The sequence below is a fragment of the Podarcis tiliguerta genome, assembly GCF_965153285.1.
Source record: "Podarcis tiliguerta genome assembly, chromosome: 1".
NCBI classification, from domain to species: Eukaryota; Metazoa; Chordata; class Lepidosauria; order Squamata; family Lacertidae; genus Podarcis; species Podarcis tiliguerta.
In genome coordinates, this window is record NC_139534.1 from 14,154,219 (window position 1) to 14,181,389 (window position 27,171).

The following is a 27,171-nucleotide window of genomic DNA, read 5'->3' on the forward strand; positions in this document are numbered from 1 at the left end:
ATTTATGCTTTCTTTGTAATTCTTTTTAAAATGCAATAGAGATAATTTTTAAAAAAGAAAAAGAAAAAAGGAACTATTACTATTCTCTTCTTATGCTGGCGGAATATATAAGCGCTGACCCTGCCAAGAAACTCTCCCCCCCCCCGCCCCAAGTATTGCCCGCCCTCCGGGAATCCCAACATGGCGCCTAAGCCGGCCCTCATCCGACCTTCCAAACATGGCGATGGGCCCACCTTCCCGCCCTTCCCCTTTACGCTTCGAAGCCGGCCCCGCCCCTGGCCCCGCCCCCACGAGCTTTGCCCCGCCCCCACGCGGGGCGTCTGTGTGTAGACCAGTGAGGCGAAGCTGGGGAAGGAAGCGGAGGGAGACCCGGCGAGCGGAGACGCGGCGGGCGGCATGTGGCTGGAGGCGGGCAAGGTCCCCGGAGCCGCGGCGGTCTTCTACGGGGCTCTGGCGGCGCTGGTCCTGCTGGGCGTCCGGGACGTGCTCTTCCAGTACGAGGAGAACCGGTGCAGCATGACCTACATGTTCGAGTACCCCGAGTATTTGGTGAGGGGCCGGTCGGAGAGGGACCGGCGGGGCCGGTTAGCGGGGTTGGTGGGGGGGGGTCGCTTTCTCAGAAAGGGCGGCCGGTGCTTCGCCAGGAACAAGACACTGGACGGTTTCAGGGCGGGGGGGGGGGAGAGGCAGGACCTCGGTTGACGCCTTCCACCCCCCTGCTTCAATCATAATAATAAGAATAATAATGATTTTGTTATTTAGACCCCGCCCGCCCATCTGGCTGGGTTTCCCCAGCCACTCTGGGGCGGAGAACTGGGCAAAAGAAACGGTATGACTTTTTAGAAGGCAGCCCCCCCCCCTGTGTCGGGAGCTTTTTAATGTTTGATGATTTACTATGTTCGCATATGTACTGTAAGCCAGCCCAGAGTGAGCTGGATAATAATAATAATAATAATAATAATAATAATAATAGATTTGTAAGCATGCACTTCCCTCTCTGTTCGTCTGAGAGAAGTACGTACTATGATGCCACTGTCTGTATACCAACCTTCCTGCATTTAGGGGGCACACCTTATTATTCGGATTTTGAGAAGCACTAAGATGTCACTGTATGTATATCAACTTTTGTTTCCATTTTTTGGTGTGCCTTTCCTATTATTATTATTATTATTATTATTATTAGCACTAAGATCCCACTGTCTGTAAATCAACCTTTTCCCATTTTTTTGGTGTCCCTTTCCTATTATTATTATTATTAGTTGTAGTGGTAGTACTAAGATGCCACTGTCTGTTCATCAACTTTTTTTCCAGTTTTTTGGCATGCCTTTCCTATTATTATTGTGAGAAGCCCTAAGACTCCACTGTCTATGCATGACCGTTTTTCCATTTTTTTTGTGTGCCTTTCCTATTATTATTCTTATAATTATGAGAAGTACTAAGATGCCACTGTCTGTATATCAACCTTCTTGCATTTTTGTGCAAGGAACACGAATCATGTTCAATAACATCAAAGGGAACTGTGAACAGGGGTGTGGGTGGGTGGGTGTGTCAATCTGAAGTTATTGTATGGTTTATCTCTGCAGATCATAGCATAGGTATAAAGATGGACCTAACTGAAATATAACAGGGGACCCTTCTTGATGAGCTCTGGTGACCTTGGTACAAGTCTGGTTCCAGCCTCATGTCCTGAAAGGCATTCAGGCATATCTTGAGTTCCTCACATGTTGCATAAAGGTCAACACATGCAGATTTAGTTACCACGTATAGTCTACAAGATAATTTGAAGGCAGGCAAAAGATAGCCAGTTCATTTTTTATTTTTTTTAATAAGATTTTTATTGGGTATTTTATACTTATAACAAGAAAGACAATGAAAAATAAACAAAAGAAAAAGAAAAAAGCAATACATAAATTCAACAAACAATACATCCACAATAGAAACTGAAATAAAAACAATACAACATAAAAAAAGAAACAAAAATAAAAACACACATCCAAATTTTATATCCACATCTTTCATTAGCTTATTTCCTCGACTTCCTCGCACCTCCCTTTTTTGTATTCTAGTTCAAGTTATCTAATTCAACAAATCCTTTCCCTCTTCTTCAATTTAATCTTTAATTTATCATAATACAATTTAATTTTCAATTTCCCAATTTAACGCATTAACACTTAATGTTCATATCATTCTTAATAAGCCTTCTGCTAAAACCGTGTAACTTCATTCCAATATACTTCTAACATTCAAAAGATAGCCAGTTCAAGTCACAGCCCACCAGGGTGATTTTCATTCAATTCCATTATTCTTGCTAGTTGAGATTCCTGCATTGAGATTCAGGGGGTTGGACTAGATGATCCTTGGGCTTCCTTCCAACTCTACAGTTCTTTGATTCTTATCATGAGAAGTACTAAGATGCTACTGGCTGTATATTAACCTTCTTGCATTTTTGTGGCACAACTTTCTTTTAATTCCTCACTTCCAATATATCCTCTCCTTGATTTGGTGTGGTCTCAGTTGCCACAATCCCAGACATGGCTGTTCAGAAGTGGGCTCCATTGATTTCAGTGGGGACTTCCTCCCTAGGATGCATGTGTTGGATCTCAGACCGAAACACACATTCACGTTGGAGTCCTAAACATGCTTGCCAGTCTTGATTCCGGGGTGCTAAACCTGCCGAGATTTTCCTCTTCTTCTTCTTCTTCATAATATTTTATTAAAGCTTTTTCATAATACAATAATATAAAAGAAACTAATCTAAAATTAAAACAAGAACCAAGTAAGAAAGAGAAAACAGAGTTCTCTCTCAAAGGTAGCTGTTAACCAATGTCACGTACAGAATCATAGAATCATAGAGTTGGAAGAGACCACAAGGGCCATCGAGTCCAACCCCCTGCCAAGCAGGAAACACCATCAGAGCACTCCTGACATATGGTTGTCAAGCCTCTGCTTAAAGACCTCCAAAGAAGGAGACTCCACCACACTCCTTGGCAGCAAATTCCACTGTCGAACAGCTCTTACTGTCAGGAAGTTCTTCCTAATGTTTAGGTGGAATCTTCTTTCTTGTAGTTTGGATCCAGAAAGTGGTGGACCCTCCCAGTCTCTCATCCTGGGAGATCTTCCCTTCCTTGTGTCTCACTCATGGTCTTTCCACCAACCATCCACCACATTCATGGGTGTGTTAGGGATTTTCTTCAAAGGGTGTTTCAAATTGCACTGCAAAGCTGCATCCCTGAAAGCTCTTGCTTGTAAGTTTCATTGAACTCGGTGGTACTTCAAAGTAAACATAAATGGGGCCTTCACATTTTGCACACAAGTGTGTGTCCATCTACTCTGTTTGGAGTGTACTTTGGACGGTTTTAAACCAAAATTCACCTGTGCAACCTGTTCCAAGGTTGTTCAACACACGGAGTTGTTTCCAACAAATTGCTTCTGTCTGTTGAAAGACAGCAGGCTCTACCTGCCACAGTTCCCAGACAACATGTCTCCAAGGTTTTATTGAACCCTGCCATCTCTCCAACCAGAAACTGAATGCTGCATTTACCCCTTTGTAGCTTCTTCGATTATGAGGGCGCAGGGTTCTTAAAGGTATGAATGTTGCTAAAAGCATATTCTTTGCTCCCAGAGTGTACTCCAGCATTCTGCTTCTGGTACAACAAGCTTTTCCAGTGCTGGGATCGCTCAAAACGATCACATCTTTTCACACCCAGTTGCATCCTTCAAAACGATCACATCTTTTCACACCCAGTTGCATCCTAAGATCTTCTACTGATGGTTAGTGCTGCACGGCATTGCTATTTAACAACTACATGAAGCCACTTAGGAAATTTGAAGCACAGTGTTGTCTGTACACTAATGACACACAACTCTGCGATATCTGAATCTGGAGGTGCTGTGCAGGTCCTGAACCAGGGTCTGGACCCATATTGGACTGGATGAGAGCCAACAAACTGAAACTGAATCATATTTAGACAAGCCCCCCCCCCCCCGGTGGGTGAGTGGATTCCAGGTTTGGGAAATTGGTCAGTTACCTGCACTTCCTCTGAAGTAACAGGTGCCTTGCTTGAAGGGTGCTCCTTGATCCAGCATTGTCACTGTAGACTCAAGTTTCTTGGAGTGCCTTTTACCAGCTTTGGCTGATAGGCCATTTTATGAGTGTTGCTGGACAGAGTACGTACATGGGTAAACTCTAGACCTGATTATTATAATATGTGGGGCTGCACTTGAATTTGGTGCAGAAGACGCAGCTCGTACAAAATGCTGCTGCCGGGTTTTTCTCTGCGGCAGCTTCTTGACAAAGCGTGGCACGTCTGTTGCGCCCCCTGGCATTCTCTTTCATTTAGAATTGAAGCAGCCCCAATATGGCTAGGTTTTCAATGTTTGTTGAAGACTTCTTTCAGGCCCCACACCCATCTAGTCTTGCTTCCTGTTCTCACAAGCAGCCAAACGGATGCCTCTGAGAAGTCTGTAAGCGGAAGCTAAGTGTAACAGCACTCTCCCCACTTGTGATTCCCAGCAACTTGGTATACAGAGTTATATTGCCTCTGACAGTGAAGGTAGAACGTAGCTGCCTGGCTGGTAGCCATTGTATAATGTAAAGGTAAAGGGACCCCTGACCATTAGGTCCAGTCGTGACCGACTCTGGGGTTGCGGCGCTCATTTCGCTTTATTGGCCGAGGGAGCTGGCGTACAGCTTCCGGGTCATGTGGCCAGCATGACTAAGCCGCTTCTGGCGAACCAGAGCAGTGCACGGAAACGCCGTTTACCTTCCCGCCAGAGCGCTACCTATTTATCTACTTGCACTTTGACGTGCTTTCGAACTGCTAGGTTGGCAGGAGCAGGGACCGAGCAATGGGAGCTCACCCCGTCGCGGGGATTCGAACCGCCGACCTTCTGATCGGCAAGTCCTAGCCTCTGTGGTTTAACCCACAGCGCCACCCGCGTCCCATTGTATAATGTAGAGTGGTCTATAAATTATGATACAAAGCCATGGTAAAATATTGTGCCAGTTTGCACACAGTGATAAACTACAGTTAATGGCTTATCAGCTGTGTGCTAAGTGCTATCTCCTTGATTGCTTCTGTTTTGCTCTTTCTTCCTTTCTTTAGTGCAGGCAGGAGCAGTGAGCTACGAAGCGTTGACTTGGTGTTACACACAAACTGAGATTGTGCTTTGTTTCTCCCTAGCAGACAATGGTTAGCAAGTGAGCAGCCTTCGTGTCGACTTCCTCTTGCGTTTTGTTAGGGAGAAGCAAACTGTGATTCTGGTTCGAACATCTTGTTGCTTGCTCCAGCAGAGGAGCAAATCACAAGCCATCAGGCATCCTGAATTAGCGTGCTGTTCTGTCTCAAAAATCCTGGCTTTCCGTTATGTGGAAACAAGACCATCGTTCATTAATATCTAGATCAGCCCATCTCTCCCAGTCACTCTTTCTGCCGGCCTTTCCCCCTTCAGTCTTCAGGAAATGGCTGTGGTGCTAGCAATCTGACCTGTTGTAGGTAAGATCATGCTCCCATTTGTGGACCAAGATCTACCCAATGGAGACAGTTGCTGCAGAGGATAGCACTCTGAAAGGAGAGAATTTTGCAACTTGTTATTGCATAACATGGCAAGCACGAGAAAAGCTAAACCTGCCAACATTTTCTCCTCCACAGCAATCTTCTACTAATTGGGTCATATTAGGCACAAGAGGTCACCCATTTTACTTATATTTCAGCCGCCAGTTTATTCTGGAGTGCTGATTGTTTCTCAGATGTGCGTAAGGTTTCCATTCTGTCTGCTTACATACCTCTGTTTCAATAAGGATTCGGGGACAGGGAACCAGCTTCAGCATAGAGTATGGAGAACCATGAGAATTTTAATAGGCTTGAGAAAGGACACCCACACAGTTTTCTGCACCTGACTTGGGTTGCAATTTGGGTGTTGAAATCTGTTTTATCCTCAGGATATTCAGTGCAATAATAGCTAGGTTTCATGTGCAATGGGTGTGGGAGTGCCAACTATAAATACAGTATTTGCTGCGTGTTGGAAGTGGAGGGGAGCGGGGACTGGTTATCTGATGGTTTAAGCGTATCTCTGCATTCCTAAAACCCTTCAAATAGTGGATGTACTGAAATAAAGCAAAAGATAACAGCTGTTTTAATATAGAAAGGGCTGATCCTTAACTTTCACATTGCTGTGATTTTGCTGAGCGCAGTGGTTGGGTTGGAGGGGGGAAAATAGTTACAACTTCTTTTAGGTGTGCAATAGGATCACATATTGTGTAGCAATGGCATGTATATGCAAAACCGTGTACAGTGGTACCTCGGGTTACATACGCTTCAGGTTACATATGCTTACGGGTTACAGAATCCGCCAACCCAGAAATAGTACCTCAAGTTAAGAACTTTGCTTCAGGATGAGAACAGAAATCGTGCAGCGGCAGCGCGGCAGCAGCAGGAGGCCCCATTAGCTAAAGTGGTGCTTCAGGTTAAGAACAGTTTCAGGTTAAGAACGGACCTCTGGAACGAATTAAGTACCGTTACCGGAAAAATCTGAGGGCTCCCTTGGACAAAAACAAAGACACCAACCAGGATAACTTGGAGCAAAACAGCAGCCTGTAGGCTTGGCCTTTATTGAACTGTTGCAACAGGGTGTTCCCCTCACTTGCAGGAGAGAGGAAAAGACACAGAAAAATGGTGTGCAAGACCTTATAAAAACTTTTGAAATTCCCATCCTGTAGGTCAAGCCCACCCCCAGAAACATCATGCATACATTACAGAAAGGAGGGGTTGAGGGAGGAGTTGTGGTGGTAACCTGAGTGTCCTGTCACCTGGCTGGTTCCCTTCTCCCCCTCACCATGAGTCATTTTCTGAAGACAAAAGGTAGTCGCAGTTTCCTGCCCCCTGAGGGAAGATCTGATCATTGTCCTTTGTTCTGTTCAGTCCATGCTGAATCCACTCCCATATGGAAGTTCTTTGTGATCTTGATTGTCTTCTGTCTAGGACCATCAGGGTTGGCATAGCAACTCGGCAGGGCTCCTGTGGATGTGCTGGGATGGTGAAGGGATTATGGTGCACTGTATCAAACCTTCCCCATTTTGTAGTCTTTCCTTCATGGAGTAAAATAAAAGTGGAACAGTGCAAATCCGATGTATGGTTGATTTTCTATGAATTTATAACAGCGCAGCGTATGTAGAGTGTGAGTGTGTGAAGTTTGTACAAACTGAATGATGGGGGGGGGGGTTCCTGCTACAGTACTTAACCCGAGGTACCACTGTACAGTGGTGCCTCGCAAGACGAAATTAATCCGTTCCACGAGTCTCTTCGTCTAGCGGTTTTTTCGTCTTGCGAAGCAACCCTATTAGCGGATTAGCACTATTAGCGGTTTAGCGGCTATTAGCGGCTTAAGGGATTAGCGGATTAGCTGCTAAAAGGCTATTAGCAGTTTAGCGCCTTAGAAAAAGGGGGTGGGGAGCGAAAAAAATATCCAGAATCTCAAGACATTTTCGTCTTGCGAAGCAAGCCCATAGCAAATTCGTCCTGCGAAGCACCTCTGAAAACGGAAAACCCTTTCGTCTAGCGGGTTTTCCGTCTTGCGAGGCATTCGTCTTGCGGGGCACCGCTGTATATGCAAAACCATGTATACTCTAATCGCCCCCACGCAAGCATCCTTACCTTCTGGAGCTGGCACACCAAGTGGGCCTTGCCCCCCCCAAGAGATTACTGGGCAAGTCCTGCTCAGCACATGGGCGCTGGAATGCTATCGCAAGTTCTCAGAAATAACAGAAATAAGACTATCCTACATTGAGGTTAGCCGAGTATCTAAGTCAAAAGCCCCTAAAACCTGAGAAGCTTAGGGTCTAACAAATATAAATATGTCTTGTACAGAATAACCATCTTCTCCAGGGGCTTTCCCGGAAGTCATAAGTAACATCCCTAATTTCTTTGACCTGTAGTAGTTTTGTGAGAATTTCATTTTGAGAAATCTCACAACTGATGGAAAAGCAGCTGCAGGGGAAGAAAATTCAGCTTCACAGCTCATAGGATCCTTAATCTTCTATAATTTAGAATAATACTTTGGGAAATGTAAATTTATTTCTTTTGATGTTGTCTATACCATATTATACCCACCAATAATCAAAGGAATAAAATTCTGACTTTTTTCTTTGCTTTAAGCAATAAGACAAAATTTTACCCTACCTCTGTCCACTCTCCCAATAGCTGTGGTGCAAAAATACCAGAGTAAATTCAGCTCTAGCAGAACATAGATTATCCAATTCATATTTAATGTGTTGCAAACACAGGTAAATTCCTGTTGTGTCCCATGTAATGCATGCCAAACACCAACCAATTCAGATTCAGCCATACATCCCTTCAACAATCCTATCTAAAAGTGGATCTAATTAACACAATTTAGGGCCATAATATATATCTACTGGTATACCCAAAACCTTCAGGACACCTTTTAGGGCCTCAGCTAAAAACAACAACCACCCCCATATAAGTCATATTCCCCCTCCCAAATATATTTGTAGGCACCCATAAGAATGTGTAAATTGGCTCTATGATATATAAAGATTCTTAAATCAGGAATATTTTCTTTTGTTTTATGCCGCTGTACCTAGCTACTTATTGCACATCCCCGAACAGCTTGGTTTGTTGTTTTTTTGAAAAAATATATCCATTTGTCTATCCGCTGTTCTCCATTTTCTATGATTATGATTTAGCAGGTTATTTAATCATTCTAATCTTGTGGCATGAAATAAATGGTAAACTTTGCTCATTATTTTAAAGCTGGGACCTCCCCCCTGTTTTGTAGTGCTTTGAAAGTATAAAGCTTATCTCATATCAAGGGTATAACTGTAAAGGCTAATTGCTGGAGGGCTTATCTTCATTAAACAAAACCATTCAGGTGATTAGGCTGTACAAAAATACACAGTGCTACGAAAGGGGAATACTACTGATACCTCAAAAGCTGAAGTGTCTAATTTAATTTACATCAGAATAATTGTAAGTTGAATCTGACAATTCTTAACATTCAGTACAGTATCTTTTAAGCAAATCTGACCATACTCAAATAAAAACTCATAGTTTGAAATTTATTATTTTGCATTAATTGGTAAATTATCATTAGTATTCACATAGATATTGTTCAAGTTTCATAACTTGCTAATCCTTATCCGTTTCGTGAAGCAAAAACCTGCTTCATATCTTGCTAATCACTTTGTAAGGTAGGCACATATTCTCCGTACAAGGGTAGAGTCTGGAAGACAATTGTGTGAGCTTAGGCAAGGCACTCAGTTGATAGCTGAACTGGGATTCCAGTTCATAGCTTATGCTTTAAACCATTGATTCACAAAGTAAGCCCCCTTGGGAGGCATGGGACAGTGAGACCTTCCTTCCTGCCTTCCTTCCTAGCCAAGACCTGAGTTGATTGTATCTCACTTGCCAATGGACTCTCACTCATTCGGGGAAGAAAAAGAGCTGCTGTTCATAGCTAGTTTAGGATGAGGCCAGAAAGATCCTGTACAGCTTTCTGTTAATGCTCTGCAGGGCATCACATGCAGCAGCAGGCTGTATTCTGTATTCTGGGGAGCAATCCCTAGAAAATAGCAGAATTGTAGGTGAGGAACAAATTCAAAAGGGTTGAGAAACCTTTCCAAACTAAACCGCCCCTGCTTATACTTTTGCGGCTTCTGAAAAGTGATTCATTTGGTAGAGAATTTAAGCATATACAGTGGTACCTTGGGTTACATACGCTTCAGGTTACAGACGCTTCAGGTTACAGACTCCGCTAACCCAGAAATAGTATCTCAGGTTAAGAACTTTGCTTCAGGATGAAAACAGAAATCGTGCTCCGGCGGTGCGGCAGCAGCGGGAGGCCCCATTAGCTAAAGTGGTGCTTCAGGTTAAGAACAGTTTCAGGTTAAGAACGGACCTCCAGAACGAATTAAGTACTTAACCCGAGGTACCACTGTACTCCTTTCTACCCCACCTTTCTACAAAAATATTCAAGGAGGCTTCCAGTCAAAGTGGTAAAATAGAACAGAAAACAAAGCTAAAAGAGACTGAAATGTTAGCAACAGCAGTCACCCAAGTTAATGACAAAATTCTAACAAAGGTCAATGAAATTGCTGTTCACCTAAAGGCAAGCAGTAACAGGGCCAACCAGGTGTACCCCTCATTGGAAGCTATTCTAGAATTTAGGGGTCACAGCTGAGAGGGGTTTCTTGGGTAGCTGCCAACTGTAATTCCCACTGCAGGGAGACCTCAGGAAGGAACTCCAAAGTAAGTTTCTGGACACGTTTGCATGGGAAAAAGCAATGTGATTCTTGAGATGTTCTACAGAGAGTTAAGAGTAACATAAGCGTTTTAGCCAGAAGAAATGAGTTATATCTGGCTAGGCTCCTAAGACTCAAGATAGAATTACAAGGCCACGACAGGTTATCTAAGCCAGAGGTGGGCAGAAGATTAGGCACAATCTAATGGTTGGCCACCGACCAGTTTCTGAGTTTCTCACAAAGAATGCTGGACTAGCTGATCCATAGTTCTTAACCAAGAGTGTGCATTCAAGATCATATAACCATAGCTGTCATCTTACAGATTTGAAAGTAAGGGACCAGCAGCCGAAAATAAGGGACCAGCAGCCAAAATAAGGGATTTTCAGAGCACATGTATGTTCAATTTCTGAGCCCCTCCGAGCCAAAGGCAGAAAGCCCAGCCAGCAGCCAAACGAAGCCTCAAGCGCAGCAACCTGGCAAAGGGGATGCAGCAAGGAAAACCACCATCACCTCTCCGCTGGGAAGTGCTGAGCAAAGGCGAGTCCCCAGGCAACATGGCTGATTTGATCGGCACAAGGCATGCAAGCTCCACCCCCCAGTCATTCTTAGACTGCTTATTGGGTGAGCAATGCAGCCAAGCAACACAGTTGGAGCCTCCCTCCTCCCTGGCCAGCAGGGAGAGAGGGAGAGGAGCTGCTTCCTTTGAAACCCGGGCAATTTAAGGGACATCATCAAAAAGGGACAGCAGAGGGACGCTGCGCTGGGATAAGGGACTTTCCCACCAAATAAGGGACGGTTGACGGCTATGCATATAGCACATGCTATGGCTTAAAATATCCTGACAGCACCTCTTGCATTTAAAACACATTGGTTAACCACGAAGATTATAACAAATCGAAAAGGTAGACCACACACAAATAAGCAAACCCCAGCCTAATTGATTCCTTTTTCTTATTTCAACCATAGGTACCGCTATCATAAAAAGTAGCAAAAGTTTACTCTAAAAAACATAGAAATCAAATTGTTTAGAACATCAGTGTAACTGTCCAATGAAAGATTAATCCATAGGCTGTTGTTTTGTTCCTGATCTGATCTTGCACATACGGATGTGTTATATGTATATACGCACACGTGTCCTTGCCATCTGTAAACATGACCAAACCGCAGCAGTTACACTGCTGTATTTAGAACACAGTTCTTACTCTAATATCTAAGTAACTGCTAAGATGCATTGAGAGGATTTGAAGTGGAAATAAGGTCTCCTTCCTTTACTGTACCAGGAATTCTTGTACTATACTGGTGCATGTTCGCTGTACATGTCTGTTTTAGCCTTGGGTGGGACAGATATGAAAGCTGCTTGTCTTATAGTGAAATCCTAACCATATATTCTCAGAAGTGGCGTTTGTTCCTAGAGTAGGTGGGGTGAGGATTGTAGCTTTAGTTGCTACCTTTTAAAGAAATTCTAGCTAGAACCTCTTAAACCTGTTAAAGCCTTACAGTGTCTAAGATCCAGGTGTTTATTGGTCCACCTCAAACAAAGGTGATTATCTGAGTCTGTCTTCTGGGTGCCCTCATCTTCTGGAGTGTGATGGGTAGTGACCAAAGAGAGGGCTTTTAAAATATAATGGCACATTGCTTCTGGAAAGCCCTTACATTTTTCCATGACCTGGAAAAGAACTTATTTTCCCTGACTACTTAGATATTTTTAATTGGAATGTGTAACACTCCTTGACTAACTGATTTTGTTTTTCCACTTATGTCTTTTTTATTGATTGTATTGATTACTTTGGAAGGTGCCCTGAGAGCTCCTATTCCTGAAATTCTGGGGTATAAATTTAATGATAGCTAAAGAAAAGAAGCAAAAACCCTATGGTACTTCGGCTATATTTATTGGCTTTCAGATACAATAACTTACCCATCTGCCCTTTTTCAGAGAAACAATCCATTGCAAGCTTCAGATTGTCCCATTTGGTTTCCATGTCTGCTACTTCCGCATCTGATACTAAATATTTTATTTGAAAAACAAGCTAAGAGATAAAGAAGGAGTAGTGCATATGCCAAGCAGATGGGGCTTTTACCCAAAAAGCATCGTGAAAGGAGGCCAAAAACGAGATGCATAACGTAAAACTGTTACGGAGGAAACAAAAACATGCAGCATCTTTCCTGATTGCAGTGCAGAACTGAAAGTAAACTGCACAGAACCTGAGAGCCGACTTGGCAGCTCCTGGTTTGGCAAGCCAGGTGGGCCAATGCACAGCATCACCTGTGCAATTGGTGAACAGAATTTAGTTGCTTTACTTTTACATCTTTCAGGCTTGGATTCCCCCCCAAATTATGGCTTTCTCCATAAGAATTTATTGCTTATATTCGGTATGCTGCACTTATTGTGCTCAGATGTATCACTAGAGTAGGGCCAGTGGCGTAGCGTGGGGGGTGCAGGGGGGGCCGGCCGCACCGGGCGCAACATCTGGGGGGGCGTGCTCACACTCGCAGCTCTCTGCCCCTACCTGGCTCACTCACTCTCTCTCACTGCAGTGCTGGCTGTGCAAATCCGATCCGAGCCGCCAGGTCGCCGCCCACTGTGTGTGTGGGGTGCCAGGCGTGCAGTGCCTTGCCCTGGGTTAGGGGGCGCAAATTACTTGCCTTGCCCCGGGTGCTGACAACCCACGCTACGCCACTGAGTAGGGCTGAGAAACCTCAGGGTCTGGATCTCTCCCGAGCCACACCCCAGCCACACACACACACACACACGTACGTATTTGCACCCTCCATGATTGCTTTAGCTTGGCTGGAATGTGACCTTGAACTCTGTTAATGACTTGCTTGCCTAGTGGATTGAGGATTGAGTGGGGGGTGTGAGTGTTACTAGAAATTACCCTTCCGTACAAAGGCAAAATGCCATATAGTGGCTCCCTGGCCAGGGAATAAACCTGACCCTGTTTAAGCACATGTAAGAATGTGTACAGCTAAACCCAGGGGTCACCAACCTGGCAGGCACCAAAGTGCCTGAGAAGGCTTTTGTTGGCATCCCCAGGCAGGAGCCTTACTCTGAAGTTTCATTTTTTAAAAAGTAAGTTTCTAGCCCTCCTAGAAAGCATGTTATGGAGCAAAATGTGCAGATACCCTTCTAAGTGATTTCTGTGAAATGAGCAAGCCTGGCTGCTTCCCCTGGTAGTATGTTTAAGCAATGAATGAAGTCAGGGCTGTGATTGGTAAGCGAGTTGTTCTGACACTAGGCCAGGGGTAGGCAACCTAAGGTCCGGGGGCCGGATGCGGCCCAATCGCCTTCTAAATCTGGCCTGTGGACGGTCCGGGAATCAGCGTGTTTTTACATGAGTAGAATGTGTCCTTTTATTTAAAATGCATCTCTGGGTTGTTTGTGGGGCATAGGAATTCATTCATCCCCCCCCCCCCCAAAAAAAAAAAATAGTCCGGCCCACCACACAGTCTGAGGACAGTGGACCGGTCCACGGCTGAAAAAGGCAATAGGCAATAGGAGCCCCCTGTGTTCCGAAGAGCTGCTTTTCTCATTCCCCTTTAATGCACTTTTTCTGCTTCGAATTTCCTAGGCTGAAATTCAGTAGGTTAAGCCTTTTCTCATATGGAAATGCAATTCTGGGGAAAGCATTGCAAAGACTCAAATTTTGTGGCACCCATTTTGTAGCTGGTGCCTCCAGCACTCTCAAAATTCAAAATGCATCCTCTCGTCCAAAAAGGTTTGCGGCCCCTGACCTAGTTTTTGAGAAGTATATTACTTTGATTTTCACACACATATCGCCGTCACCCTTTTATGGTCTATAAAATTCAGGGGTTGGCGGCAACCTTTAGCATTTTTAGAGCAAATGTCTTTCAAGCTAGCTGCTAAGTTATGATGTGCTTGTATTGAAAGAAGAAGCTGAAAGGCTGCGTCCTGAATTGTTATAAGTGTTTGAATTCATCTGCAATTCATGTGTTGGCCGGTATTTATCTAGCTGATGACGTATATGCCGTTGACTGGTGCCAAAGCAGCAAATTTTAAATGAATTCAATTTCACCTCCCCTGACAATTTATTCATTATGATGTAAGCCTATTAAGTTGGTCAGACAAAATTACATTCTCAAAGGCAACACTTTTTTGTATTCCTTCTGGCATGCAAAATGCTTTTGGGTTTTTATTTCACTCATTGTTGCAACAACTTCCAAGTAGGCCACCTGTATTTCTTATATATATATATACATACATGTGTGTGTGTGTACGTTCGTGTACACACACACACATATACAGAGACTCAGATATAAATAGAAGTGATTTGCTGGTCCAGGACACATGGGGTTGAAATGGGGCTTCTTACCTAGATTTTCTACATAAGAGAACCAGAATATCTTCCTTTTCAGCAAGATACTGTATTTTTCGCTCTATAAGACGCACCAGACCACAAGACACACCTAGTTTTTGGAGGAGGAAAACAAGAAAAAAAATATTCTGAATCTCAGAAGCCAGAACAACAAGAGGGATCGCTGCACAGTGAAAGCAGCAATCCCTCTTGCTCTTCTGGCTTCTGGGATAGCTGCGCAGCCTGCATTCGCTCCATAAGACGCACACACATTTCCCCTTACTTTTTAGGAGGGGAAAAGTGAGTCTTGTAGAGCAAAAAATACAGTAAGTACTGCATTGAAACTGTTGGATAAACTGATGTCGGTGGAAATAACTTTCCTGGCTTCTAATGCTATTTTATCTTTTATTAGTAGGTTCAGTTTCTTGTGTGTAGTTGAGCTGAAATGGGATGGAGGGGTTGAGAGCAAGATCGTTTAGGGTGATGAAAAAGCATCTGCATCATTTCAAAACTCCCAAAGCTCTCTCTGCTGAATGCAAATATACCCCAGCTTGAAGTTGCCCAGCTACCTCCTTAACCGTTTCTGTACTTAACATGTACATTTCAGATTTGAACAATAAATTATTACCTCCGGCATACATAAAATAGTATTTAAGTATACTTGTATTTTAGAATTATAATTGTATGCAAAATTGTATTTTACAGAAAATAAAACTTCCTAGGAAAGTATCCAGGCGTTATCCAGCCTACGAGCTCTATCTTTACGGGGAAGGAAGTTATGCAGAAGAAAATAGAAATCTGCTCGTAACTGGGATTCCAGTACTCTTTCTCCCTGGCAATGCTGGGAGTTACAAACAAGGTAAGCTATATCTGAAGCAATACTGATGTGTGTATTATAATCTTTCATAAAGCAGGAAATGTAGAATGTTACCTTTTTTTAACATAGGTCTTTGTGGAAGTATGTATTCTGAATATTTTGTTTATGTGTAATTGTTAACAGAATTACCAACTTTCTTTGTTGATGTATTTGCATCATTTAATAGCGTAGGGTAAAATGTGTGAACAGTGAGAATACCCAAATTATGTAAAATCGCATAAGATAAGCTAAAAACAATCAAAACTACAAATCCACAAAATATATTGCGACTGAGCACTATTTTTACACTATATCTTGATTGGCATTTATTTTATTGTACATCAAGCATGTAAAAGAGTTGTCAAAGAAAGTGGTGTTGGGCAAGGTTTTAGAGATTTATCAGGAAGCGATCCTTAGCCCTGGGCTTCTAAATAGATTGAGAGCTAGGCAAACCAGCTCTGCTACAGGCGTCAAAGAGGATTATCCAAATAATCACAGAAGATACCATATGGGCATCTGGAAAATGAACAAAATCCCATGTGAATCATGCTCCCAACTGCCATTTGGGGAAACAGAATGTGATTTCAACCTGCAAAAAATGGAATTTTCTCTGAGAACTGGGGAAATATATTTTACAAGCGGAATACTAAAATTAGTGGTACAGGCAACTCCTGCTTTAGGCATGTGTGCGCATTTGCACAGATGCGCACAGCGCTGAACCCAGAAACATAATAAAGATGTCACTCAAAGGGGCAGGGCAGGGAGTTTGCAGGCTTTTTCAATGGGTTTCTGATTTTGCGCAAATGCACAGTGACCCCGGAATGCAAACCCAACTTAAATGGGAGTTGCATGCACTTGACTTAGCTTTCGTTTATGTAAGTGGCATGAATGAATGAATGAATGAATGAATGAAATCTTTGTTGCTAAAAGCTATAATCCGCCACAATTGGTCACATTGCGTAGAATACAAATAATACCAGGGAACCAGGCAGAGGGCCTTCTCGGTAGTGGCGCCCGCCCTGTGGAACGCCCTCCCACCAGATGTCAAAGCGATAAATAACTACCTGACATTTAGAAGACATCTTAAGGCAGCCCTGTTCAGGGAAGTTTTTAATCTGTGATATTTTACTGTATTTTTTGTTTCTATGGAAGCCGCCCAGAGTGGCTGGGGAGGCCCAGCCAGATGGGCGGGGTACAAATAATATATTATTATTATTATTATTATTATTATTATTATTATTATTATTATTATTTGATTTAAAACTGAACAACAACAGCAGCTAAGCAAACATACAAAAATGCGAAAATCACAGCTGTGTAAGTTAAGCACTCCACATCTCACACTCCCCCTTATGATACTTATCTTGTTGCCTAGCTCTCAACTTACTTGCAGCCAAGGCAAATTTTGCAACCAGTTCAGTAATAAATGTAAGTGGCTTGACCACCCAGTGCCAGAGGGCCATGAGCAACTATGTTGATATGTACATTGCGATGTCTCAGAAGTGCCATATGAAACCAAGAGGCTATAGCAGTCAATTTGGAGGATGGGCAAATATAAACTTGGACCACCCTCTGACTGCATATCATCAAGAGATCTACCAGTCAAATTCAAATACTACAAGGTGTAAGATCTGTATTCCTTACTGTTTGTATTATTTTTGCCCTCATAATCCATAAATACATTCAAGGAGTGCTGTCCATTCATAATTCAGTTTCTGTAATAAAAGCTAGGGCAGGTATAGCAAACATGATGCCCTCCAGCTGCAGTTATCACTGGCAATAGGCCATGCTAGCTCAGGGTAATAGAAGTTGTAGTCCAAAAACATCTAGAAACACCACTCCTGATCTAGAATAATTAAATCTTGACCATGGATTCCGCCCCCCCTCCCATTCTGGGTAAGGGTTAAACTCTTTAGAATTTGTCTGTCTTCCAAGAACATGTTTGTGTTTTAATATGATGGACCAATACCCTGTTAATTATGCTGTTTTAAATGTGTATTTTGTATTTGATTTCATTTAGCAGTGGGGTTTTTTTTCTTTTTGAAATGTTTAAGATTTTTTGGGTTAACTCTGTTTTAATTATGTATTCTGTAGTTGACCTCCTTTGTAATATTATCTTTAAGATAATAGTTTAGTTTTCTGTTAATTATGTTGTTTTGACTGTATACTCTATATTTGACTTTCTTCAGAAATGTTTGATTCTGGATTGTTTTATTGATGTTTTAATATGCTGTAAACTGCTTTGAGATTTTTCTAAATAAATAATCTCTACTATTTATCAGAATTTCCGAAGTAGCTGCTGTGACGAGAGCCTCTTGCCATTAGTTCTTGTCTTCATGGAAGTAAATGCCGATCAGCAGCTATGTTGTGGTTTTTTATCAAACCAGCTATAGATCGGTATAGGGTTATGAAAAGAAATGGCTATCAGAATGCATTTGAGAATGGTGCAGATCTCTGTGGTGGAGAAACACCTTTCCCATGCTTCTGTATTGTTGAGCAATCTAGATGCAGAAGCAGCCAGGCCTTATCATGATCTGTTCCAAAGCTCCTTGCATAAATCATATCGTTCTCAGGTAATACCTCCATATTGTATGTTAGGCCAGGGTTTCTCTAGCATAGAGTTTGGTGACACCAAATTACAACCAGTTGCGTATTCCATTCCACTTTAACAATAGATCTGTATCTTTTCTGTCCCCTGAGGTCAAATTTTAGTGATCTGCCCTGGCATCAAAATCTGGAGATATTGAACTACTTTCTTCTAATAATTCCTGTGTGCTTTTTCAGTACGTTCCCTTGGGTCAATAGCACTCAGAAAGGCAGAAGATGCTGACTTCAAGTATCATTTTGATGTCTTCAGCGTCAACTTCAATGAGGAACTTGTTGCACTCTATGGTGGAAGTCTACAAAGGCAAACTAGATTTGTGCATGAGTGTATTAAAGTTATTCTTAAATTGTATAAGGTATGGAGATAAGCATTATGCACTTGTTTAATTCTGTCAAATTATTAGCTGTATTGGATATGACAGCTGCAGGTTGGGAGAGAAATACTGTTGCTTTGTGTTTTATGGTTGGGATACCTATCATCCATCCATCTATCTATCTATCTATCTATCTAATCTATCTATCATCTATCTATCTATCTGTCTATCTATCTATCATCTCCATGATTTGGTATAGGGTCGTGTTTTCCAAACTTGGGTCCCCAGCTTTTTCTTCTTCTTCTTTCGAACTACAATTCCCATCATCCCTGACCACTGGTCCTGATCAGGGATGGTAGAAGTTGTAGTCCAAAAACAACTGGAGACCAAGTTTGGGAAACACAGTGTTTGAAATTCTCTCTCTCGACTACATTCAGTAGCATTATTTGAAAGTTGGGTCCTTTGAAAGTTGGGTTCTTGTCTATCTACACTAAAGTGATACCTCAGGTTAAGAGCAGTTTCAGGTTAAGAACAGACCTCCAGAATGATTTAAGTTCTTAACCCGAGGTACCACTGTATTATGCTGAGCACCCTCAATATAGAAATGTCTTACTGATTTAGATTCAAAATCCAATTAACTGTACTTGAATTGCAGTCTTAGTTTTTGTAGTAACTTGATTTTCGGCGAATGACAATAAAGTACATCAGAATTCAAATACATCAGCTATTAAGCAGGAGGGTGCCTGTGATTTCATACGATCTCAGTGTGTTTGATGTCAAATAATTTCTTCCTTATGCTTCCTTTCTCTTTTTTTTAAGGGCCAGGAGTTTGCTCCACGTAGCGTTGCAATAGTAGGTCATTCCATGGGCGGCCTTGTTGCAAGAGCACTGCTGACGCTTAAAAATTTCAAGGTGGAACTCCTCAATGTCCTCGTTACTCAGGCCACACCTCACATTGCACCTGTAATGCCTTTAGACCGATATCTTACTGGTAGGTTTACTCCTAATATGACCACTCGGTAGACATCAGCAAGATTGTTGTTGTTGTTTAGTCGTTTAGTTGTGTCCGACTCTTCGTGACCCCATGGACCAGAGCACGTCAGGCACTTCTGTCTTCCTGCCCTCCTTACAGTTCATAACAAAGTTTCTAAAATAGCAACTTGCCCTTCTGATTTCTAAGCGTATAAATTATCAACCAAGATTGCATTCAGTGTCAGGCCTACGAAGCCGGCGTAATTTACGCGGGGGTAAATTGTGTCAGTATGGGACGCGGGTGGCGCTGTGGGTTGAACCACAGAGCCTAGGATTTGCCGATCAGAAGGTCGGCGGTTCGAATCCCCGCCACGGGGTGAGCTCCCGTTGCTCAGTCCCAGCTCCTGCCAACCTGGCAGTTTGAAAGCACATCAAAGTGCAAGTAGATAAATAGGTACCGCTCTGGCAGGAAGGTAAACGGTGTTTCCGTGCGCTGCTCTGGTTTGCCAGAAGCGGCTTAGTCATGCTGGCCACATTACCCGGAAGCTGTACGCGGGCTCCCTCAGCCAATAAAGCGAGATGAGCGCCGCAACCCCAGAGTCGGTCACGACTGGACCTAATGGTCAGGGGTCCCTTTACATTTACCTTAAATTGTGCCAGTGCAACTTAACCCTATTCCAAATATTTCAGACAACTGAGCCAGCCCAGACGTGGCAGAAGGAAAAGAAGCCTTTACTGTAGAACATTGCTTTTAGAAGGCGGCATTTAAATGCGGGCATTAAACAGCTATAGTTTAGCTTCCCTTTAGAAACCCGTATTTCCTGTACAGTACCGTGTTCTCATTAGGTTTTGCTCCAAGCCTTTGGAGTGAGTTCAGTCAATGTGTAATAACTGAAATGTTTTGGCTGCAGGCTACATTGGCAATGGGCCTGAGAATCCCAATGTGTCCAGGCGCGGCTTAAACATTAAGCTTAATTGCCGGTTTAATTTTGGGGAAGTGTTGGTGAGCCGTTGGTAACTGGCAGAGAGACTTAGACAGAAGGGTTGGTTATTTGGTTATTTGTGACAAGTTGGTTATCTTAGTTTTCTCGTATAAGTGTGGGTGCTCTGATTATTCTATTATCCTGATGCCTGAGCTTTGACAGAACTGGGACACTTGAGAGAATCCCTTGAATATCAAAGTCTAATGGAATGACTTGCAGCTTTCTAAACTCAGATTCTTGACTAATGGAAGCATTACAAGAAAACGAAGGACTTTGAAATCTAGGCCACTTGAAGGTTTTACCGAGTGTTTTTGATGCAGTTTCCTCTGTGCAGGATTCTTTTGTGTTAAACTTCTGGTGACCAAGACCTCTGTCACCTTGACTAATCCTGGGCATTGTTTTTCATGAGCTTACCCCTCATGCCCCAAGTAGCTTGAAAGTTAGGCAATAGCCAATACAGTGGTACCTCAGGTTACAGACTCTGCTAACCCAGAAATAGTGCTTCAGGTTAAGAACTTTGCTTCAGGATAAGAACAGAAATCGTGCTCCGGCGGCGCAGCGGCAGTAGGAGGCCCCATTAGCTAAAGTGGTGCTTCAGGTTAAGAGCAGTTTCATGTTAAGAACGGACCTCCGGAACGAATTAAGTACTTAACCCGAGGTACCACTGTATGCATAATTGCTAGCATCAAGTTAACTGCAGCATGAGTGTAAACGAAAGACTCCGAATGGAGCAGGAGTCCGTTAGTATGGTTGCCATGGTGACAGTGAATTTAATTCTCGCAATCAGAATTTGGAAGCAGCATCCAACAAAAAGCAGCTGTGCTATTTTGCACTTTCAAAAATAAAAACAATCTGCCAGCATTTTCTTTTTCTCTCTTTTTTTAATAACTTTTTTATTCAAAATTAAAACGAAACATATTATCCAGAAACATATCATCCTTATTTCCCCCCATTTTTGTTGGAAGGCGCCCAGAGTGGCTGGGGGGGACTCAGCCAGATGGGCAGGGTATAAATAATAAATTATTATTATTATTATTTATTACTGCTACGTATGGCGCATGCGCCGCCGGGCAGTTTGCCCCGACACCCTGCACCAAGTGTCGGTTAGCCTTCCCTCGCCCCTGGCTGCTAGGCCAGTCTCTGCCAGTCTCTGTCATTAATGCTGCCGCACCTTACAGTCCTCAGACTGTTGGAGTGGGAACTGTTTGCATCATTTCTAAAGTCTTTTTTGTTTAATGACATCTGTGCCCTTTTTCGCCCTTTTTTTCTCCTGTCACTTCATTTCAGCAGTCCTCTCCTCCTCCTTCAAGTCTCCTTTTCTTTCTCCCGGACTTTTGCCTGCAGCCACAAGGGAAGAGTTGCCTCAGCCGTTGGCCTTTTTCCCAACCTCTCATTTATGTCTGAGAAAATGGAAGGTTTTTTGTACTCCCAAAAAAGAGAAATAAAATTCCCCAAAAGGAGAAGTAAAACATCGCATGCTGGTTTTATTACCGTATTTTTCGCCCTATAGGACGCACTTTTTCCCCTCCAAAAATGAAGGGGAAATGTGTGTGCGTCCTATGGGGCGAATGCAGGCTTTCGCTGAAGCCTGGAGAGCGAGAGGGGTCGGTGCGCACCGACCCCTCTCGCTCTCCAGGCTTCAGGAGAGCCCCGCCGCCAGCCCCACAAGCTCCGGGGACAGTGGGGAGCCGCAGCGCATCCTGATCTGAAGGCTGGCGGCGGGGAGAAGAGCGCTTCTCCCCGCTGCCTGCCCCACAAGCTCTGGGGACAGTGGGGAGCCGCAGCACATCTTCCCATTGTCCCCGGACCTGGTCTGAAGGTGGGCTGTACCTCCTGCGATGAGGCTACATTTTAATATTTTAATGTTACATTATTTTCATGTTGTATTTTACTTTTGTTTTTAAGTTGTAATCATTCATCTTGTTTTTATTATTGCTTGTAAGCCGCTCTGAGCCCGGCCTTGGCTGGGGAGGGCGGGGTATAAATAAAAATTATTATTATTATTATTATTATTCTGCCCGCTGCCGGCCCCACAAGCACCTGGGGGGGAAATAATTTTTTTTCTTTATCCCCCCCCCCAAAAAAAAACCATGGTGCGTCCTATGGGCCGGTGCGTCCTATGGGGCGAAAAATACAGTACTTAAATATACTTAAATATACAGTCATTCCTTGGGTTACAGACGCTTCAGGTTGCGTTTTTTCAGGATGTGGACCGCCGAAACCTGGAAGAACCGGAACGGGTTATAGTGGTACCTCGGGTTAAGTACTTAATTCGTTCTGGAGGTCTGTTCTTAACCTGAAACTGTTCTTAACCTGAAGCACCACTACAGCTAATGGGGCCTCCCACTACCGCCGCGCCGCTGGAGCACGATTTCTGTTCTCATCCTGAGGTAAAGTTCTTAACCCGAGGTAATATTTCTGGGTTAGCGGAGTCTGTAACCTGAAGCGTATGTAACCTGAAGCGTATGTAACCCGAGGTACCACTGTAATCCTAAACCGCAGCATAGAACAGCATAGGTACTGTTTCTGGGTTACGGGAGTCTGTAACCTGAAGCGTATGTAACCCGAGGTACCACTGTAATCCTAAACCACAGCATAGGTACTATTTCTGGGTTACGGGAGTCTGTAACCTGAAGCGCATGTAACCCGAGGTACCACTGTAATCCTAAACCGCAGCATAGAACAGCATAGGTACTATTTCTGGGTTACGGGAGTCTGTAACCTGAAGCGTATGTAACCCGAGGTACCACTGTAGTCCTAAACCGCAGCATAGAACAGCATAGGTACTATTTCTGGGTTACGGGAGTCTGTAACCTGAAGCGTATGTAACCCGAGGTACCACTGTAATCCTAAACCGCAGCATAGAACAGCATAGGTACTATTTCTGGGTCACGGGAGTCTGTAACCTGAAGCGTATGTAACCCGAGGTACCACTGTAATCCTAAACCGCAGCATAGAACAGCATAGGTACTATTTCTGGGTTACGGGAGTCTGTAACCTGAAGCGTATGTAACCCGAGGTACCACTGTACTTCCGGGTTTTGGCGGTCGCGCATGCGCAGAAGCTCTAAATTGCAACCCGCGGTGCACAGCCACGCCGCTGCGGGTTGCGAACGTGCATCCTGCATGGATCACGTTCGCAACCCGAGCGTCCACTGTACTGCTCTTGTTTGTTTAAAAAAAAACACCTGCTTGACATTTACAGTTTCCGAAATTGTGTTGGGCAGTCTTTGCAGCCTGATTCTAAACACATTCCCTCCGAGCTAATACTGATTTTAGTTGGGACTGCTAAAGCCGCTGCCTTAATTTGCATTGTGTGGGCTGATTCACATGTCATCTGTGCATGGTTTTGCATAAGTGGGAGCCAGCCTCGTCTCTGCATTCCCAGAAAAAAAGGTACTGTTTGAGGTGGTAATATATGGATCTCACCTTTGGATGGATTCCTATCCATTACTGAGTATGTGGGCCTGATCAGGAGTGAGAGAGTTGTACTGAAACCTCAATTATTATTTTCTTTCCAAGTATGCAGACGTGAGAGTGACTCTCATTTGTGCTAACCAAGAAGAATGCCGTGTCTGAATCAGCCGTGAGACTCAAAAACAAGTTGTGCTCATTTCGTTTGAGTAGCTCGCCTTCCTTTCCCTTTTACTGTGTAGCATTTAGCTGGTGGTTTGTTGTTGTTGTTGTTGTTGTTGTTTTTTATAATATTTATTGCTTTTTGAACAATTTAAACATTACAAAACCAAACAAAAACAGAAAAATAAAAACCAATACAATACAATATAAAAACACTACATAACACTAAACACATTAAACTAAACAAAACCAAACAAAACAATTTAAAACACTCAAACAATTTCAATATCATATCTTTCATTCACTTATTTCACCGACCTCCTCATTTAGCTGGTGGTTTTGATACATATCTTTTTGATGCTGCTGTCCTCAGATGATTCTTAATACCCAGTATGAAAGTATAGCTTTTAATGTACGTTGTGGTTGATCACTTCAGTTATTCCAGATTCAGAATTTGGACTTCTCTAAACAAATGCTGCTAAACTAATGTTTAAAACAATTTTTTTTCCCTCTGGAAGATTTTTACAGAGCGGTAAACCAGAAATGGATTCAGAAGGCTAAAGAAATAAAGAATCTAACGACTCTTTCTGTGGCGGGAGGATTCCGAGATTATCAAGTTCGTTCAGGATTGGCTTTTCTGCCCCGAACAAGTCATCAAAGCAGTGCCTTATGTGTTGTGGTAAACTAAGCACCCGTTCTTTTAAAATTAAAGTAATATTTACAGATTTGGGGATAAGTAATTTGCAACCCTAGGGCTCTTGTACACACTGAAGGATTCTTGTTAAAGGTATTGCATATTTAATCCTTGCCCTGGCATTTACTATAACCGGAGTGATTAAAGTTTGTATTCTAGATTCAGCTCTCGGTCCCAGTGGAAACAGTGACACTTGTTACCAAACAAATGTGGATTCCCTATAAGATTAGAAGTGTAATGCTTGGGCCAGTATATAAACGTTTTTCTCCCAAATTCCTTTTCTGATAAAAGGGCCTAGCACGAAGAAATAAGAAATCCTACTGGACATGACTAAGAGATGGGGCTTGCCTAATTAAAGTAAATTTTTGGATTCTGTCTAAAGACTGCAGTCCTGCATTCAGCTGGCTGAACAGAAGGATCCAAAGAACCACACACCAAATTTTACATATCCAAGGACACTTTTAACATTCCCCTTCCCGAACAGCCGCTCTCTGTGCTACATAGCTGTCAACCGTCCCTTATTTAGCGGGAAACTCCCTTATCCCAGCGCCATGTCCCGCTGCTGTCCCTTATTGATGATGTCCCTTAAATTTCCCGGGTTTCAAAGGAAGCAGCTCCTTTCCCTCCCTGCCGGCCAGGGGTGAGGGAGGCGCCAACTGTGTTGCTTGGCTGCGTTGCTCACCCAATAAGGAGTCTTAAGAACGACTGGGGGGGGTGGAGCTTGCATGCCTTGTGCCGATCAAAGAGGCCGCGTTTCCTGGGGACTCGCTTTTGCTCAGTGCTTCCCAGCGGAGAGGTGATGGTGGTTTTCCTTGCTGCATCCCCTTTGCCGGGTTGCTGCGCTGTGGGAACCACCGCTTGAGGCTTTGTTTGGCTGCTGGCTGGGCTTTCTGCCTTTGGCTCGGAGGGGCTCAGAAGTTGAACCTACCTGCGCCCTGAAAATCCCTTATTTTGGCTGCTGATCCCTTATTTTCGAGGCTGCTGGTCCCTTACTTTCAAATCTGTAAGTTGACAGCTATGCCGTGCTACATGCCAAACCAATTTTGACACTGAGCTGCAGTTCTGAGACATAGTGATCTGCTATTACAGGGCGAAAGGCAGAACTTTTGCTGTTCTGTGCATGTCTAAACTAGCCCTTTGAATCCCTGCCATTGGGATTTTAGCCGTGGGCAGGATGTCAGCAATGTGCTTTCTTCATTAAGATAATATTAAGTGTTTCTCATTAGTAATTTTTGAAAAGAAGTAACAGAAATCTCTTCTTAAATAGACTTCAGCCATTCCTCGTGTCTGGGCTTCAACAGACCATCTCTCCATAGTTTGGTAAGCAGCTAGAACCAGATTAGGTACCCGAATTGACTCTTCTTTTGTTGCTTGATTTCGTTTTTATCTGTAGTTTATATAACTAGCCTTTTTCCCTTACACTCTTTTTATAGGTGTAAAGAATTGATCTTGGCTACCATCCGAGCATTTTTTGACCTTATTGATGAAAACACTAAGCAGGTTTGTATTTCTGTTGTAAATAGTGATGGTATTAATGTTAATTTGAATCCATATTCTGTCTTGGGTTTAGTATAAATATGCTTCATTGCGACCAAACTTAAGTTAAAATTCTTCTGAAATCACGTGTTAATTCTTAGATAACAGAAGATCCACAGAAGAGAATGCTAGTGTTAAATCATCACTTTCTGAGGCACCCTGCAAAATTATATGAAGAGAGCCCTGAATCTGTTGCTGAACTAACAGGTTAGCTTATCTTTTTTTTTTTAATACAAGATCAGGGTTGGTAGTGAGTCTAAGCAAAATGGGTTTGAAATAAGCCGTGTTTTCTGGTGAAACTAAACACTGGCAGCTCCTTCTCCTACCTGATGCTTTACTTGGGATTTTCCCATTTTGTGCACATAGCACCAAACCATGGTTTAGCATTGTATATGCCAGGCTCCTAGGTCTCGGCTTCCTCCCCCCATTTGGCTGTAGATAAGCAGGACAAAGCGAAAAGAGTCCCTTACCATGTAATGATCACAGCAAATGAACAAAGCATCCATTCTCGGAATGAAGGTGTTCCCAGTTAAGGATTCCACCCACTTCCTTCCTAGTCACTTCCGCATCTCGCAACCACCCTTCTTGTTGTGTAGCCACCTTATCTGCTCTACGTGACCTTGGACTGATAGGCTGAATACTTTCCAGGGAGAGAGTGCCTGTTAGCTCTCTCTCTTCCTGTTCTTCACTTTGTTGTTCACCCCCCAGTTCTTCCCAACTTTTGTCTTCAGAACTATGCCCCTCTGTAAACCACTGTTCCAAATCTATACTGCTCCACTGCTCCTGGGCACCTCAGAATCCTGGTCAGGGGGAGGGGGAGGCTCCCAACATTCCCCATCAGAGCAGTACTCCTCAGCCTGGTCTCTGACAGTATATGAACATGGCCTGTGTGTGGCTTCTCTAACTTCTTGAACCAACTTCATACTGCATCATCACCACCACATTATTTTAGGGGGAGAGTTCACAGAACGAACTAGTTCTAAGTTGGTGCTATACAGTGGTGCCTCGCAAGATGAAAAGAATCCATTCCGTGAGTCTCTTCGTCTAGCGGTTTTTTCGTCTTGCG

General features: G+C 43.3%; 1 protein-coding gene across 1 annotated transcript in view; it reads left to right on the forward strand.

Annotated features, from left to right (window-relative positions):
* The first annotated feature begins 283 nt into the window (after nt 1-283).
* The window catches only part of PGAP1 (post-GPI attachment to proteins inositol deacylase 1), a 49,739-nt gene continuing 22,851 nt past the window's right edge, over nt 284-27,171 (forward strand). Inside the window, exons 1-8 of the mRNA XM_083407476.1 lie at nt 284-549; nt 15,277-15,430; nt 18,212-18,387; nt 19,165-19,336; nt 24,394-24,554; nt 25,837-25,889; nt 26,003-26,069; nt 26,207-26,312. Of these exons, the coding sequence (XP_083263602.1) occupies nt 397-549; nt 15,277-15,430; nt 18,212-18,387; nt 19,165-19,336; nt 24,394-24,554; nt 25,837-25,889; nt 26,003-26,069; nt 26,207-26,312 (1,042 nt within the window). The 5' untranslated portion in view covers nt 284-396. The remainder of the gene's footprint in view (nt 550-15,276; nt 15,431-18,211; nt 18,388-19,164; nt 19,337-24,393; nt 24,555-25,836; nt 25,890-26,002; nt 26,070-26,206; nt 26,313-27,171) is intronic.